The following is a 15,394-nucleotide window of genomic DNA, read 5'->3' as shown; positions in this document are numbered from 1 at the left end:
ATTTGCAGCTCCTGGATCAGAAGGGTGGAGATAGAATGCTGTGCCTGTGGCAACTCTTCCCAACTGAGCTCAGTGACATCACATTGACAGCTTGAAATTGGCCATAGTGGGAGTATTTACACCAGAGAACTTAAAAGACACTACAAACCAGGACTTACATGTATTACAGAAAGTCTAGACTTAAGAACATAATGGAAAATATGTAAATAATGCAGATTAAACTTAAAAGTGTGTGGTGTATGTAGTCTTACCTTGTACATAGCACAAAAACACCTGAGGAAAATAAGCTGTTTGTTAATAAAAAAGGAAATAGCCACAATTCATTAAAAAATAGGCAAAAGATATGAATAGACATTTTATCAAGAAGATATACAGATGACAAACACAAGAAAAAAAAGTTCAACATCATAAATCCTTACGGAAATGCGATTAAAATTACTGCTTGCTTGTTAAAAGGGTAAATTCCAAAGACTGAACCAAAAGACTGATGCCATGGACTGGCAAGGATGTTAAAGAACTGGAACGCTCATGCACTCCTGGTGAGTATGCAAAAGCAAAAAATCATTTTAGATCAGTTTGAGCAGTTTCTTAATGAGCTAAACATTCACCTATCTTATGACTCAAGCATTTTACTTTGAATTACTAACACAAGAGAAATGAAAACTATATATATACATATCAAATTATACACAAATGTTCTAGCAGCTTTATTTGCAATCGACAAAACGAGGTACCAAAGGCCCCTAACAGATGAATGGATAAACAAGTGGTATATCCATAGAAAAGATACTATGCAGCAGTAGAGTGAAATATTTATATAAGCATCATTGAAGAATCTCAAAATAATTATAAATCATGAATGAAACCAAAGAATAAACACTTTATGACTCAGATCATATAAAATTCTAGAAAATACAAACTAATTTATTATAAATGAAGGTAAATCAAAGGTTGCCTGGGGACAGGAAAGACAGATTATAAAATGACATGAGGCAAATTAGGGGTGATGGACATGTTCATAATCATGATTATGATGAAGTTTTGTGGGTTTATACGTATGTCAAAACTTAAACTGTACACCTCAAATAGGTGCAGTATATTGCATGTCAACTATACCTGAATAAAGTTCTATGAAATAGTTCCAAAAAAAAACAAACAAAAAATACAAAACCCTAGGTCTCCCACTCTTTTCATAAAATCAGGTTTGGCAGCCCTATATTGACTCTGTCTCTTTCCTGATGACCTTGGAGGAGCAGCCTTGCCTTAGTGGTAGCAAATATTTCTGAGCAAGTAAATCCATTCCACTCAGTGAACAGGAATTTTGGCTAGGTCACAGAGCCACACTGAGGGACTAAGGGATCTCCTTTCTCTGTATGCTTGTTTTCCTATCTGTGTAGAATTGGCCTTTAGGTGAACTCTACCAGAAAGGCTATGGGAATCCACAAAACAGCTTATTTTCTTTGACAAAGATCTCAGCCACAAAAGATGCACATACCTGGAGGGCCTGAGAGTTTCTGGGCACACTGATTCTGCACAGTCACAGTCATTGGAGTATTTGTTGATGCAATGCTAAAAGGGGCACATGCCATCTACTTTGCTGCAGTCTTCTCCACTGCAGTGTTATTGTACTGATTATAGTTCCCCCAGGGCCCTGTGTTCTCACCATGACACTAGCCTAGAGAATTCTGGGTATCAGGGCACATGGCTCCTTTGCAGGGTGTGGGGTAGAGATTCCCCTCAACACTACTGAGCATTATATGACATCCACTGTGAAAGAGAAAAACAATTCGTGTAGTTCTCAGAAGCACTGGAGGTTGTCACAACTTCCTGACTCTTCAGAGTGTTCTCTGAGCCCACAAAAAAAAATCCCGATACCCAGTTCACAAATTAGGACAAGGCCCTGCAGTCTTTCCTAGGAGACCTCAGGCAACAGTGTATATTAGGCCAAAGCTGGAAAGAGAGCTATTTTCTTTCATCAAACTGTCATCTCTCAGGCACACAAAGCATTGGGAACCCCAACAAAGCTGTTCATTCCTTAATGCTGGCAGAGCACAGCCATTTTCAAATCACCTCACACAGTGAATAGAACCCCAACAATAATGTCTTTATTACTGTAAAATCCAAAGCAATATGAGGCAGGGAGATCCCAGGTTGGTGACTTGGAGGATAGGAAAATCCAAGAGGAGTGTCACACAAAACTAACACATCCTTGAAAATGCGGTCCTTCTTGGCAAGTTACCAGCAGAACACAGATTGGGTCCACTGGGCCATGCCCTAACTTCTACACAAGAAGAGAATGAAGACCCTATAAGGGCTAAGAATAATCATGATTTCCTCCAGCAGAAGAGGAGGGAAAGAGGCAGCTTCCCTGGGCACATTGTGGTGGTAACTAATGTACTAATGCACACTGTGTGAACCTGCTGAGTGGTAGAGGTGACAAAACTCTTTCACAGAAACTGGCAGTGACATAAATCAGGCAAAATCCCTAGACAGTTATAGATTCACACATACTTCAACTAAAGGGAGATCTCCCCACCGTGGATTTTAAGATGTATGGGCTTAAATTTAGGTAGATGGCTTCCTCACAACATCTCTCCTCCAGTGTAATTATCTAAAAGGAAACTGCACAGCCCTGTACATCTAAGGCCTTTCTCTAGTATGAAGTCTCTGGTGTTGAATGAGGTCAGATTTGGAGCTAAAGGATTTCCCACATTCTCTGCACTCAGTAGGCCTCTTTCCAGTGTGAACTCTCTGGTGTTGAATGAGGCTGGAGCTTTGGCTAAAGGATTTTCCACATTCCCCACACTCATAAGGCCTTTCTCCAGTGTGAACTCTCAGGTGTTTAACGAGGTTAGATTTGCAGCTAAAGGACTTTCCACACTCACTGCACTCAATAGGCCTTTCTCCAGTGTGAACTCTCCAGTGGTTCTTGAGGTTGGAGCTATGGCTAAAGGATTTTCCACATTCCCCACACTCATAAGGCCTTTCTCCTGTGTGGACTTTCCGATGTGAACTGAAGCTGGAGCTTTGCTTAAAGGATTTCCCACATTTACTGCACTCATAAGGCCTTTCTCCAGTGTGAAGTCTCCTGTGGTGAATGAGGCTGGAGCTTCGGCTGAAGGATTTCCCACATTCACTGCACTGATGAGGCCTTTCTCCTGTGTGAACTCTCCTGTGGTAAATGAGACTGAAGTTTTGGCTAAAGGACTTCCCACATTCACTGCACTCATAAGGCCTTTCTCCAGTGTGAACTCTCTGATGTTGAATGAGGTTGGACCTTTGACTGAAAGATTTTCCACATTCCCTGCACTCATAAGGCTTCTCTCCAGTGTGAACTTTCCTATGGCTATTGAGGCTGTAGCTTTGGCTAAAGGATTTCCCACATTCATTGCACTCGTAGGGCCTTTCTCCAGTGTGAACTCTCCGATGTATAATGAAACTGGAGTAATAGGTGAAGAATTTTCCACATTCACTGCATTCATAAGGTCTTTCTCCAGTGTGGACTTTCTGGTGCTGAATGAGGTTACATCTTCGGGTACAGGCTTTTCCACATTTGCCACATTCATAAATTCCTTCTCTAGTGGCAACTCTCTGGTCCTGAGCAAGTGTGTCTGTGTAGCTGAAGGCTTTCTTGCATTCTCCACAGTTGTGATGACTTCTTCCACTGTGAAAGACAGCCTCACACTCATTGTTCGGCTTCTTCCCAGTGTGAGTGACCTGTTGTTGGAGAAATCCCACGCTGGCTAAGAAGTCCTTCCGTGTCTCCTCATAGGTAAAGGGCTTCCCTGACACGTGGACTGTACAGTTCTTTATAAATGAGGCTCTGTCCACATAACTTCTGAAGGGTATCTCTCTAGTGTGCTGCCCCTGGTACTGTTGAAGATTGGCAGTTAAACAGAATTGTTTCCTACATGTATATGGTTCTTCCCCAAGATATGTTTCCTGGTGGTCAGCCAAGTACAAAATGTTTCTCAAGATTGGGCCATGCAGTTCAAAGGGCTGGGCCTTCTGGGAAGATGAACCTGCCTTGAGAGTCCCAATTTGTGACACTCCTATAGAAATGCTCTCTTCAGAAGGCGCATCCTCATCCTCCACTCCATGCCAACAACCTGAAAGCAAAGAAGTGATGATGAAATACCTGTTGACTTTATTGGGAAGGAGCAAAAACCATCACACATGTACACCTGACATATTAAAGAACCAGTATATGGAACTGTTTTCAGGAAAAGGAAGTTGGGGTTAGGTTTTGAAAGCAGCTGCTTTGTACTACTGGGTACCCAAGGTCAAGAATTGGGAAGGCCTCGGGCGCCTGGGTGGCTCGGTTGGTTGGGCGACTGCCTTCGGCTCAGGTCATGATCCTGGAGTCCCGGGATTGAGTCCCACATCGGGCTTCCTGCTCAGCAGGGAGTCTGCTTCTCCCTCTGACCCTCTTCCCTCTCGTGCTCTCTGTCTCTCATTCTCTCTCTCTCAAATAAAATGTTTAAAAAAAAAAATCAGAGAAGATCAACAAGGAAATGGAAGACTTGAACACTTTATCCAAAGAGACTTAACATACATCTCTATGACACTTCACCTAAGAACAGCATGATACACATTTCTCTCAAGGGCACACAGTACATTCTCCAGAATAGACCATATAGTAGGCCATAAAACAAACTTCAGTGCTTTTTAAAAGGATTGAAATAATAAAGTATGTTCTCTGACCATAATGTAACTTAACTGCATCACTCTCTCTAAAAAAAAAAAAAAAGAATTGGGAAGGCCTCACTGGGCACAGGATACAAGGAAAGGGTTGGGCCAGGGTGAAACACATGTTTTACAACTCATGTTAACGGCTTTTAGCAGGATTACATCTGCTGGTAACATGTGATGCTGTGCAGAAGTCTACATCCACATGTAGGAAAATCTGACTGGAACAAAATAACTGGTTTTAAGAATAAATAAAAGATGGGGTGCCTGGGGTGGCTTAGTCAGTTAAGCATCTGACTCTTGATTTCAGCTAAGGTTGTGATCTCAGGGTAGTGAGATCGAGCCCCACGGCAGGCTCCGTGCTGCATGTGGAACCTGCTTAAGATTCTTTCTCTCCCTCAACCTCTGCCCCCCACCCTTCTCAAAAAAAAAAAAAGAATTGGGGCGCCTGGGTGGCTCAGTCGTTAAGCATCTGCCTTCAGCTCAGGTCATGATCCCAGGGTTCCGGGATCGAGCCCCGCATTGGGCTCCCTGCTCAGTGGGAGGCCTGCTTCTCCCTCTCCCACTCCCCCTGCTTGTGTTCCCTCTCTCACTGTGCCTCTCTGTCAAATAAATAAAAATAAAATCTTAAAAAAAAAAGAATTCTTAAAAGATATGTGCATATTTTAGAATACAACAATGTTGAAAATCACTGTGGAGAGAAGAGTGTGAGGAATGAGTGAGAAAAAAGGTCCACAGAGATGGGGATTAGCCTGGGGCTAGAGAAAGAATAAAAATGACAAGTCAGCAAAGTGTCAAGAATGGAGAAGGGAAGGTAGAAGTGAATTTTGGCCACCAGCAATGGCACCAAAACACAAGTCAAACATGACAGGTTCCTGGTATGATTTGAACAAAGCTCTGATATCACATTCTCCCCCAGCTATCATTCACCTGGGTCAGGCCCTCTGGGGGCCCATCTTGTGGAGACTGGAAGCACAGGGGACTCTTCCCCTAACCCCAGCTGAGCAACTGCATGGGACCTGGAAGATCCAAATCCTAAGGGTAAGACAGGACGGGTCAGTGGTTAATACTGGCCTGGAACAACTCAGCACACAACGGATCACAGGAAAGATACTACAAAAAGTACCTCCAGGCCGAGTTAGAGGGAAGATGGTGGGATAGTAAGCACCCAGAGCCTGTCTCCTCACCTGGATCACAAATGCACTGACAGAATCAATCTGATGTAACTATTTTGCAACTCTACAGTCTAATGAAGGCTTGCAACATGCTAAATTGCTTTAATTTTGGTCAATATCAGCTATTAGCATTGTGTAAGTTATCCATGTCCCAACTTGTCTAACTCTGAGCTTCAGCAGGCAGCCATGCACATTTTCCTGGAGGAGCTTGCTGGAGCCAGGGTGGGCAATAAGGACTCTGTTCTCCAAGTAGCACAGATATGTGCTTCTGATGGTGGAGATGTGACATACAGGTGGGCAGTCATTGTTGCGAAACCTCTCCCTCTCCTGACTCAGGGGATTTAAAAGGCAGATGTCTATCCCCTCCACCACCCTCCCGTCACGTTTCTCTTATTCCCCTTTTTGGAGGCAGAAATTCAAGGACTAGGATATTCAAAATCACATACATGGAGGAATAGAGAAGATCATCATACATGCCCAGGGAAAGGCACAGTCTCAGAAAAAAACAGAGAAGACCTGAAGTTTACACCCCAGACTGATCTCCAGTAGAGACACCCTACAACCATTCAACAAACAAACACCAACCTCCAAATGTCCAGTTTTCAACAACAACAACAAGTCACAGGACATACAAACCAACAGGAAAGTTAACCCATTCCAAAAAAAAAAAAAAAAAAAAAGAACAAGAGAAACTGTCCTTGAGAAAGACCACATTGTGTACTTATTAGACAAAGACTTTATTTTTTTTTAAGATTTTATTTATTTGACAGAGAGACAGCATAAGCAGGGGGAGCAGGAGAGGGAGAAGCAGGCTCCCCACTGAGCAGGGAGCCCAATGTGGGGTTTGACCCCAGGACCCAGGATCATGACCTGAGCCAAAGGCAGACACTTAACCGACTGAGCCACCCAGGTGCCCCTAGACAAAGACTTTAAAATATTTGTCTAAAAGATGCCCAAAGGGCCAAAAGAAAATGTGGACAAAGTCAAGGTGTTGCATGACCAAAACAGAAATACCAATAGAGATAGGAAACATAAAGAATAATCAAAAAGAAATTTTGTAGCTGAAAAGTATAATAACTGAATGAAAGAACTCAGTAGAGGGGGCGCCTGGGTGGCTCAGTTGGTTAAGTGACTGCCTTCGGCTCAGGTCATGATCCTGGAGTCCCGGGATCGAGTCCCACATCGGGCTCCCTGCTCAGCAGGGAGTCTGCTTCTCCCTCTGACCCTCCCCCCTCTCATGTGCTCTCTCTCTCTCATTCTCACTCTCTCAAAATAAATAATAAATAAATCTTTAAAAAAAGAACTCAGTAGAGGGATACAAAAAACAGCTTTGAGTAGTCAGAAGAAACAATCAGTGAACTTGAAGATATCAAATCTGAAGAAAAGAAAGACAAAGGATTGAACAGAAGTGAACAGAACATAAGAACCTATGGGATACCATCAGTAAACCAATATATGCAATGTGTTAGTCTAGAAGAAGAAGAGGGAAACAAAAGGAAAGAGAGCTTATTTGAAGAAAAAATGCCTGAAAACTTCCCAAATTTGATGGAAGACACAAATATTAACATCTAAGAAGCTCAAACTCCAACCAGGCTAAACGCTGAGACTCACACTTGGCACATTATAATCCAAGTGTCAAAAGCAAAAGGCAAAGAGAAAATCTTGAAAGCAACAAGACAGAAGCCACTCATCACATACAATGGATCTCCAAAGATTATCAGATTTCTCATCAGAATCCACAGAGGCCAGAGGCAGTGGGTTGATATACCCAAGTGTTGAAGGAAAAAAACCAAGAATCCTGTAACAAGCAAAACTGTCCTTCAAAAATGAGAGAGAAACTAAGACCTTGCAGATAAATAAAAGCCAAGGAGTTCTTTACTACTAGATGTATCCTGCAAGAAATACTAATGGGGGTCCTTCAGGTTGAGATGAAAGGACACTAGATAGTAACTCAAAGCCATTTGACCAATAAAGGTCTCTGTTAAATTAAATACACAGACAATTATAAAAGCTAGTAACTTGGGTTTATAACTCCACCTTTTGTTTTCTACATTTAAGAGATTAACACATAAATAACAATTACTGACCTAAATTTTTGGACATACAACACACACAAGATGTAATTTCATGACATCAATAACTAAAAGGGATCGGGACAGAGTCATATAGAAGCAGAGTTTAAAAAAATGTGATTGAAGATAAGCTGGCATAAATTCAAATTAACTGTTATAATTTTATATGTTAAATGTGAACCCCATGATTAACTAAAAAAAAAAAAATCCCAAAACAAAGCCCTCTAGAAAGTATACCAAAAAACCCCAAAACAACCCCCCCCACAAAAACCCAACAAATCAGTACATTTCACTACAAAAAGCCAACCGAATACAAAAGCCAATAATGCAGAAAATGAGGGACAAAATAAGCTACAAGGCATATAGCAAATAGCAAAATGACACCCTCGTCACAATGGGTGACATTAGAAATCAAAAACTGAAGGAAAACTGTAAAATTCACAAACCTATGAAAATTAAACAAATCATTTTTAAACAACTAATGGGTCAAAGAAGAGTCACAAGGGAAATTAGAAAATACTTAGATTTAGAGACAAATGAAAATGAAAAGACAGTATCAGCAAAAATTATGTGAAGAAGCAAAAGCAGCACTAAGGGGGAAATTGTTATAAACACTTACATTAAAAAGGAGAAAGATCTTGAATCAACAGCTTAACTTTACAACTTAAAGAACTACAAAAAGATCCAAGAAACCCGAAGCTAGCAGAAAAAGAAAGAAATAATAAAGATTAGAACTGAGATAGAGACAAGAAAAACAATAAAGAAAAATCAACAAAACTGAAAACTGTTATCAAAATTTACACAAACTTTTGGGGTGCCTGGCTGGCTCAGTCAGTGGAGCATGACTCTTGATCTTGGAACTGAGTTTGAGCCCCATGTTGAGTTTAGAGATTACTTAAAAAAAAAAATCTCTAAAAAAAAAGAAAATTGACAAACTTTTACCTAAATTGGCTTTTTTTTAAAAAAAGGAAAACTAAAATAGTAAAATGAAAAATTATAGTGGGAACGTAACTACCAATTCTACAGAACTAAAAGAGATTATAAGAGAGTACTAGTAAGGAGACTGAATCACTAATCAAAAACCTCCTGACAAAGAAAAGCCCTGGGGCCCCTGGGTACCTCTGTTGGTTAAATAAGCGTCTGCCTCCAGCTCAGGTCATGATCCCAGAGTCCTAGGATCGAGTCCTGCATCAGGCTCCCTGTGTGGAGTCTGCTTCTCCCTCTACTCTTCCTCCCTGCTCGTGATATCTCTCTCTCTCAAATAAATATTAAAAATAAAATAAACTCTGTTTTCCTTTGGAAAAAAACAGAAAAAGAAAAAGAAAAGCCCTGACTTGATGGTTTCACTGGTGAGTTCTGCCAACCACCTAACGAAGAACACACACCTATTTTTATAAAAAATAGACAAAGCCATTACAAGCAAACTGTAGACCAATATACTTGACAATTCATCAAGATAAAAAATCATCAACAAAATACTAGGAAACTGAATTCAGCAAAGTAAAGGATTATACACCATGACCTATTGGGATTTATTTCTAGAACCAAAGGATGGTTCAACATACAAAAATTAATCAATGTAATACATCACATTCACAGAATGAGGAAAAAACTCTATGATCATTTCAACTGATGCATAAAAAACATCTATCAAGGGGTGCCTGGGTGGCTCAGTCGTTAAGCATCTGCCTTCAGCTCAGGTCATGATCCCAGGGTCCTGGGATCGAGTCCCGCATCAGGCTCCCTGCTCGGCAGGAGGCCTGCTTCTCTCTCTCCCACTCCCCCTGCTTGTGTTCCCTCTCTCACTGTGTCTGTCAAATAAATAAATAATCTTAAAAAAAAAATCTATCAAAATTTAACACCCTTTCATGATGAAAATAGTCAACAACTAAGAACAGAAGGAAACTACCTTAATATAGTAAAAGATTAAAACCCATGACTAATATATTCAATAGTGAAAGACTGAAAGCTTTTCTTCAAAGATCAGGAAGAAGGATGCCAACATTCACTACTACTATTCAAAATGGTACTGGAAGCTCTAGACAGGGAAAAAAACGGGGGAGGAGGAGGAGGAGGAAGGAGGAGGAAGGAGAAGAAGGGTATCCAAAGGAAAAGGAATAAGTAAAATCATCTTTGCTTGTGAATACATTATACACAGAAAACTAGGCCTAAAGACTTAAAAAGCTTTTAGAATAAATGAATTCAGCAAAATAACAGGATACAAAAGAACATAAAAAAACAGTTTTATTTCTGTACAATAATGAACAATTGGGGCGCCTGGGTGGCTCAGTTGTTGGGCGTCTGCCTTAGGTTCAGGTCATGATCCCAGGGTCCTGGGATCCAGCCCCGCATCGGGCTCCCTGCTCAGCGGGAAGTCTGCTTCTCCCTCTCCCACTCCCCCTGCTTGTGTTCCCTCTGTCACTGTGTCTCTCTCTGTCAAATATATAAATAAAACCTTAAAAAAAAAAAGAACAATCTAAAAAGGAAACTAAGAAAACAATTACACTTATAATAGTATCAAAGGAATAAAATACTTAGAAATTAACCAAGAAAGTAAAAGATAGGAACACAAGAAACTACAAAATATTGCTAAAAGGAATTAAAGAAATTAGTAAGTGGAAAGACATCTATATTCATGGACTGAAAGATTTAATGCTGTTATCAATACTACCTCAAACCATCTACAGATTCAATACAATCCCTATCAAAATCCCAAATTTTTTTGTAGTAATAGAAAAATTGACCTGGAGAGGCACCTGTCTGGCTCAGTTGTTGATCGTCTGCCTTTGGCTCGGGTCATGATCCCAGGGTCCTGGGATCGAGCCCCGCATCGAGCTCCCTGCTCTGTGGGAAGCCTGCTCCTTCTCCCACTCCCCCTGCTTGTGTTCCCTCTGTCCCTGTCTCTCTGTCAAATAAATAAATAAAATCTTAAAAAAAAAAAAGAAAAATTCACATGGAATCTCAAGGACACCAAATAGAACAATCTTGAAAAAGACTAAAGTTGAAGGAGTCACACTTCTTAATTTAAAAATTTACTCCAAAGCTATAGTAGTCAAAACACTGAATTCAGTAGTGATACTGTCATAAAGACAAATATAGACCAATGCAACAGAATAAACACTCCAGAAATAAACTCTTGCATATATGGTCAAATGATTTTCTACAAGGAGGCCAAGACTCTAGTCTAGACCATTCAATGGGGAAGATCCATTAGGCTGACATTAAGGCTACTGATCCTGAATCCTTTCCTGTGAGGGTTTGAAAGAGCAGGTGTTGTGGCAATAAAGGAAGAGAAGTAGGCATGCACTTAGTACAGCTCTAGAAACCACAGCACCTAACCAGGGAATTGGGGAAGGCAACAGCCTCCATCGTCCAGATGTGAGAACTGCCCTTACAGAAAAGAGAAAGGCAGAGCCTCGCCCGGGGCACAGGGGTAGGTGTGAGGGCCTTACCTAGTGAGGATGTGAGTGCAAAGTTCTCCAGCATCACATCGTGGTACAGGCATCTCTGAGCCTCATCTAGGAGATCCCATTCCTCCCAGGAGAAATATAGGGCCACGTCCTCAAAAGTCACACTTCCCTGCCAGGATAGAGAAAGATGAAACCACGAAGAGCCTCACTCCTGAAGACCCATAATCCATATCCCCACACATCTACCCCATGTCCCTCCTTCTCCCAAGATCCCCAAATCAGAGGAGATACCAGACTCTGGTGTCACTGGGGTCTGCACTTTCCTTATACTCCCATTAGTCGCTGTGTTCACTCTGTTCCTCACTCTGCAACCAGATGGAGTGTGTTAAGACCCAGATAAGATCGTCTTCTAGGGCACCTGGGGGGCTCAGTCGGTTAAGTGTCTGCCTTTGGCTCAGGTCAGGACCTCAGGGTTCTGGGATCCAGTCCGGCTTCGGGCTCCCAGCTCAGTGGGGAGCCTGCTTCTTCCTCTCCCTCTGCCCTTCCCCCCTACCCCCCCCAACGCTCTCTCTCACACTCTCTCTCTCAAATAAATGAATAAAATCTTAAAAAAAAAAATCACATTCTTCCTCGAGCCAGACCTTCCCTTGCCTCCAGATGGATGCCGAACTTCACCGGCAGTCATTCTGAGCTTGACTCTGGCGCCCTGCCCCAGTGTGTTCTCACCAGAAAGAAAGGAGGCCCGCCATCACCTGAATGAGCTCAGCCTCACCTCCAAGCAGGTCCACGTACCAACACCTGTTTTTGTAAGAAGCTTCCACGTCTCTTTCCTTTGATGGCCCCAAATGAGAGCCACTCCATATAAACCCTGGCCTAGACTCGAGCCTGAGCTAGGATTCTTCAGGGGCCCCAAAATCAAGGGCTGGGAGAATGGCAGGTGATAAGTCTCATGACACCCCAAATACGGACAAAATGTGGGACGGGACCAGTGAGGGCCTGGGACACCTCCACTCACCTGTGCAGGTTCCAAAAGCACTTCTGCAACCATGGAAACCTGTGGGAAGAGGCAGGTCTTCGAGGGATGTGACCACGGCGACTTTCCAGGGGCTCAGGCCTTCCCTGTGTCCCTGCGGGGCACCAGAGCCAGGTAACCTCGGGCAGACTGGCCAACCTCTGCGCCGTGCGTCCTTGGGAAAAGGCTCAACCTCCCCCACCACCCCCTACAATCTGCTCTACTGAACAGACTTTGGAGGCTTTCTCAAACCCTAGCGTACACTGTGTCTCTGTTTTCCTCAAAATTCTCCATGGCTCCCAGGGCCCTCAGAACGAAGGTACGGCACCTCGGCCCGCCAGTCCCGGCGCGACCCCGCCTCACGCGCGGTCCCCTGCGGGCAGCCTCCCTCCGGCCTCCTCCCGCCTCAGGCCCCCCCCCGCCTCCCTCCAGCCTCCCTCCCGCCTCAGGCCCCCTCCGGCCTCCTCCCGCCTCAGGCCCCCCGGCCCGGAGCCCGCTCCTCACGCCGGCACGCCGGCGCTCGCACACGGGGCCCCCGCCCCCCGCCGCCGCCCCGTCCGACGCCGGGGCCTGGGCCGCAGGGCCGCGAGCCGGCGCCCCGCGCTCGGGCCTCCGGGGTCTGGGTGGGGGGACGGCGGGGAGGGCCCGGGGGACGAGCGCTTACCTGCGGCGGCTCCCTGGGCGCGGCCGCCGCCATCGGAGCCTCTGGGCAGAGTGAAGTGATGACAGCTGAGCGACCCGGGCAGTCGCGGGCACCGAGGTCTGCAGGCCGGCCTCGCAGGCGGCGGTATCCCCGACCCTAGACCCGCCTCCCCACGGGACAAAGCCTCCTCTCGTGCCTTCCCTGTCCGTCGCCTGAGTTCCAACCCCTGTTCCGGGTCCTCTGACGGAGCCCACAGACCCCCGAACCGCTAAAACAACCGCCACGGAACGACGGAAGCCCCGCCTCCAGGCGGTTCGTCCTGCCGGAACGTTCCCTTTCCGGGTTTTCATTGGGTTATTACCGCTGCCGCTCAACCCAAGGCTCTCTGGGTAACGTAGTTCCTTCGTCGTTCAGGCCTGGAAGAGGGGCGCCCAACACCAGAAACTCTCAGAGAAATGACCAAACAGCAAGGCGAGGCCTAAGGGAAACGACCCTCCTATACTTCTAGGGTCGGGGAAGGACTTGGGTTCTCCTTAAAGGGGCGGCGGGCCAACTTCTGGGGAGTCTTAAGTGCCCTTAAGTCTTTGGTGCTACTGATCACTGAAGTGTTCCCACATTATTTCAGACTCTATGAAGCCAACTCTAGTGGACATCCACTGGTAGCTGGAAGCGAATAAGCATTATCTTACTGCTCTTTAAACACATGCAGCCTGAGGTGTTAAAGTCATTTTTGTGAGCTTCAGTCGGTTGGGTCAGGGACAAAGAAACGCATTTGGCCTTTTTTGGTATTTATTTGTCAATAAAATAGCATTCTGAAACTTTCAGTCACCAATCGTATCAGGTCCAACTTGGCTATTAATATTTCCAGTGAATTAAAGAAATACATCATTTGAGGGGCGCCTGGGTGGCTCAGTCAGTTAAGCATCTGCCTTTGGTTCAGGTCATGATCCCAGGGTCCTGGGATGGAGCCCCTCATCCAGCAACCTGCTCAGCCGGGAGTCTGCTTCTCCCTCTCCCCTTCTTGCGCTCTAGTGCACAATCTCTCTCTCAAATAAATAAATAAAATCTTAAAAAAAAAAAGCATACTACAAGGTTTTTTTAATGCAACCCAATTAAAATATTGAATACATAAATTATATAGAGGAAGCTGTCCTGATAATTTTCAGTACCCCTATTAATCAATTTGATAAAAGACAAAAATTCTAGCAAATTTTATAAAAAAAAGCATTTTAGGAGGAAAATCATAAACACATATTAAAAGCTCATCTCATATATGTTTATGAAAATACAAGTTAAATAATAAATGACATTTGATATTTCACCATTAAGGTACCTAATTTTCTATAATTTCTTATATGATCCAATTTTTATTATGGATCTCCTGATAAATATTTTATATCATCCTTTGTGTCTATAAAAAAACAAAAGTGAATTAAATACAACTGCTATTTGGGGAGCCTGGGTGGCTCAGTCGGTTGAGCGACTGCCTTCAGCTCAGGTCATGATCCTGGAGTCCCGGGATCGAGTCCCGCCTCGGGCTCCCTGCTCAGCGGGGAGTCTGCTTCTCCCTCTGACCCTCCCCCCTCTCATGCTCTCTCTCTCATTCTCTCTCAAATAAATAAATAAAATCTTTAAAAAAAAATACAGCTGCTATTTAATTACTAGAGTTCTTTAAGTGAACTAAAGGGGCACCTGGATGGCTCAGTAGGTTAAGCCTTCGGCTGGGGTCCTGATCTCAGGGTCCTGGGAAGGAGCCCTGCATCAGGGTCTCTGCTCATTGGGGAGTCTGCTTCTCCCTCTCACTCTCCCTCTATGCTCTCCCTCTCTCTTTCTCTCTTAAATAAATAAAGTCTTTAAAAAAATTAGTGGACTAAAAATTTCAAAATGTTTCACAAATCTTCTGAGTACAGAATGTCATAGATTATATATTACATCCTAATCATTTATAGTTTTAACCCTCATATAGAATTTTATTGTAAGGACCTAAAATTTTTAAAGTGAAGAATTTTTAATTTTTATTTACTTATTTATTTATTAAGCATATGTGCTGACAAAGTGAACACTTTTTTTTAAGGAATCTCTTAAATAGAAACTTTTACTTGCAATTGCATTCCACTTGTATACGTTATATTAAATAAATGATAAAATTTAAAAGTAACATTGGAATTAAGAATTTGGCAAGGAAATCAACTGAATTTTGATAAACATAAGACCCTCTGGTGGGAACAGAGGGCATGAGAGAACACATCCTCCAAGCAATGATTTGCATTCTGGAACTTCAGTGAGTGTATTTTATAGAGCTAATGAGAAAATGATTAACTAAAAAGGGCAAGTAAGAGAGAAGGCACCATGTATTTCTAAGTAAACCAAATGCTTCTCAGAGAGCCCACACT

The 15,394-nt window shown here is 43.3% G+C and overlaps 1 protein-coding gene across 6 annotated transcripts; it reads right to left on the bottom strand.

Moving 5' to 3' along the window:
- Positions 1–13,294, bottom strand: ZNF211 (zinc finger protein 211). 6 transcript variants are annotated; one of them, XM_035725193.1, is made up of 6 exons: positions 13,023–13,114; positions 12,362–12,400; positions 11,638–11,711; positions 11,389–11,515; positions 5,620–5,724; positions 1–4,109 (listed from the first exon to the last, which is right to left on the bottom strand). In XM_035725193.1, the coding sequence occupies exons 4-6, from the start codon at positions 11,420–11,422 to the stop codon at positions 2,641–2,643; spliced, it is 1,608 nt and encodes a 535-aa protein (XP_035581086.1). In that variant the 5' UTR covers positions 11,423–11,515; positions 11,638–11,711; positions 12,362–12,400; positions 13,023–13,114; the 3' UTR covers positions 1–2,640. The 6 variants fall into 6 exon arrangements, with proteins under 6 accessions (XP_035581086.1, XP_035581083.1, XP_035581082.1 ...); XM_035725190.1 differs by lacking the exon at positions 11,638–11,711 and having other exon boundaries at positions 12,362–12,473; positions 13,023–13,294; XM_035725189.1 differs by lacking the exon at positions 11,638–11,711 and having other exon boundaries at positions 13,023–13,294.
- Positions 13,295–15,394: the final 2,100 nt, after the last annotated feature.

This window comes from Zalophus californianus, chromosome 17 (assembly GCF_009762305.2).
Source record: "Zalophus californianus isolate mZalCal1 chromosome 17, mZalCal1.pri.v2, whole genome shotgun sequence".
NCBI lineage: Eukaryota > Metazoa > Chordata > Mammalia > Carnivora > Otariidae > Zalophus > Zalophus californianus.
Note: the sequence above shows the minus strand (reverse complement) of the source record. Positions and strands in the feature narration are given on the sequence as shown.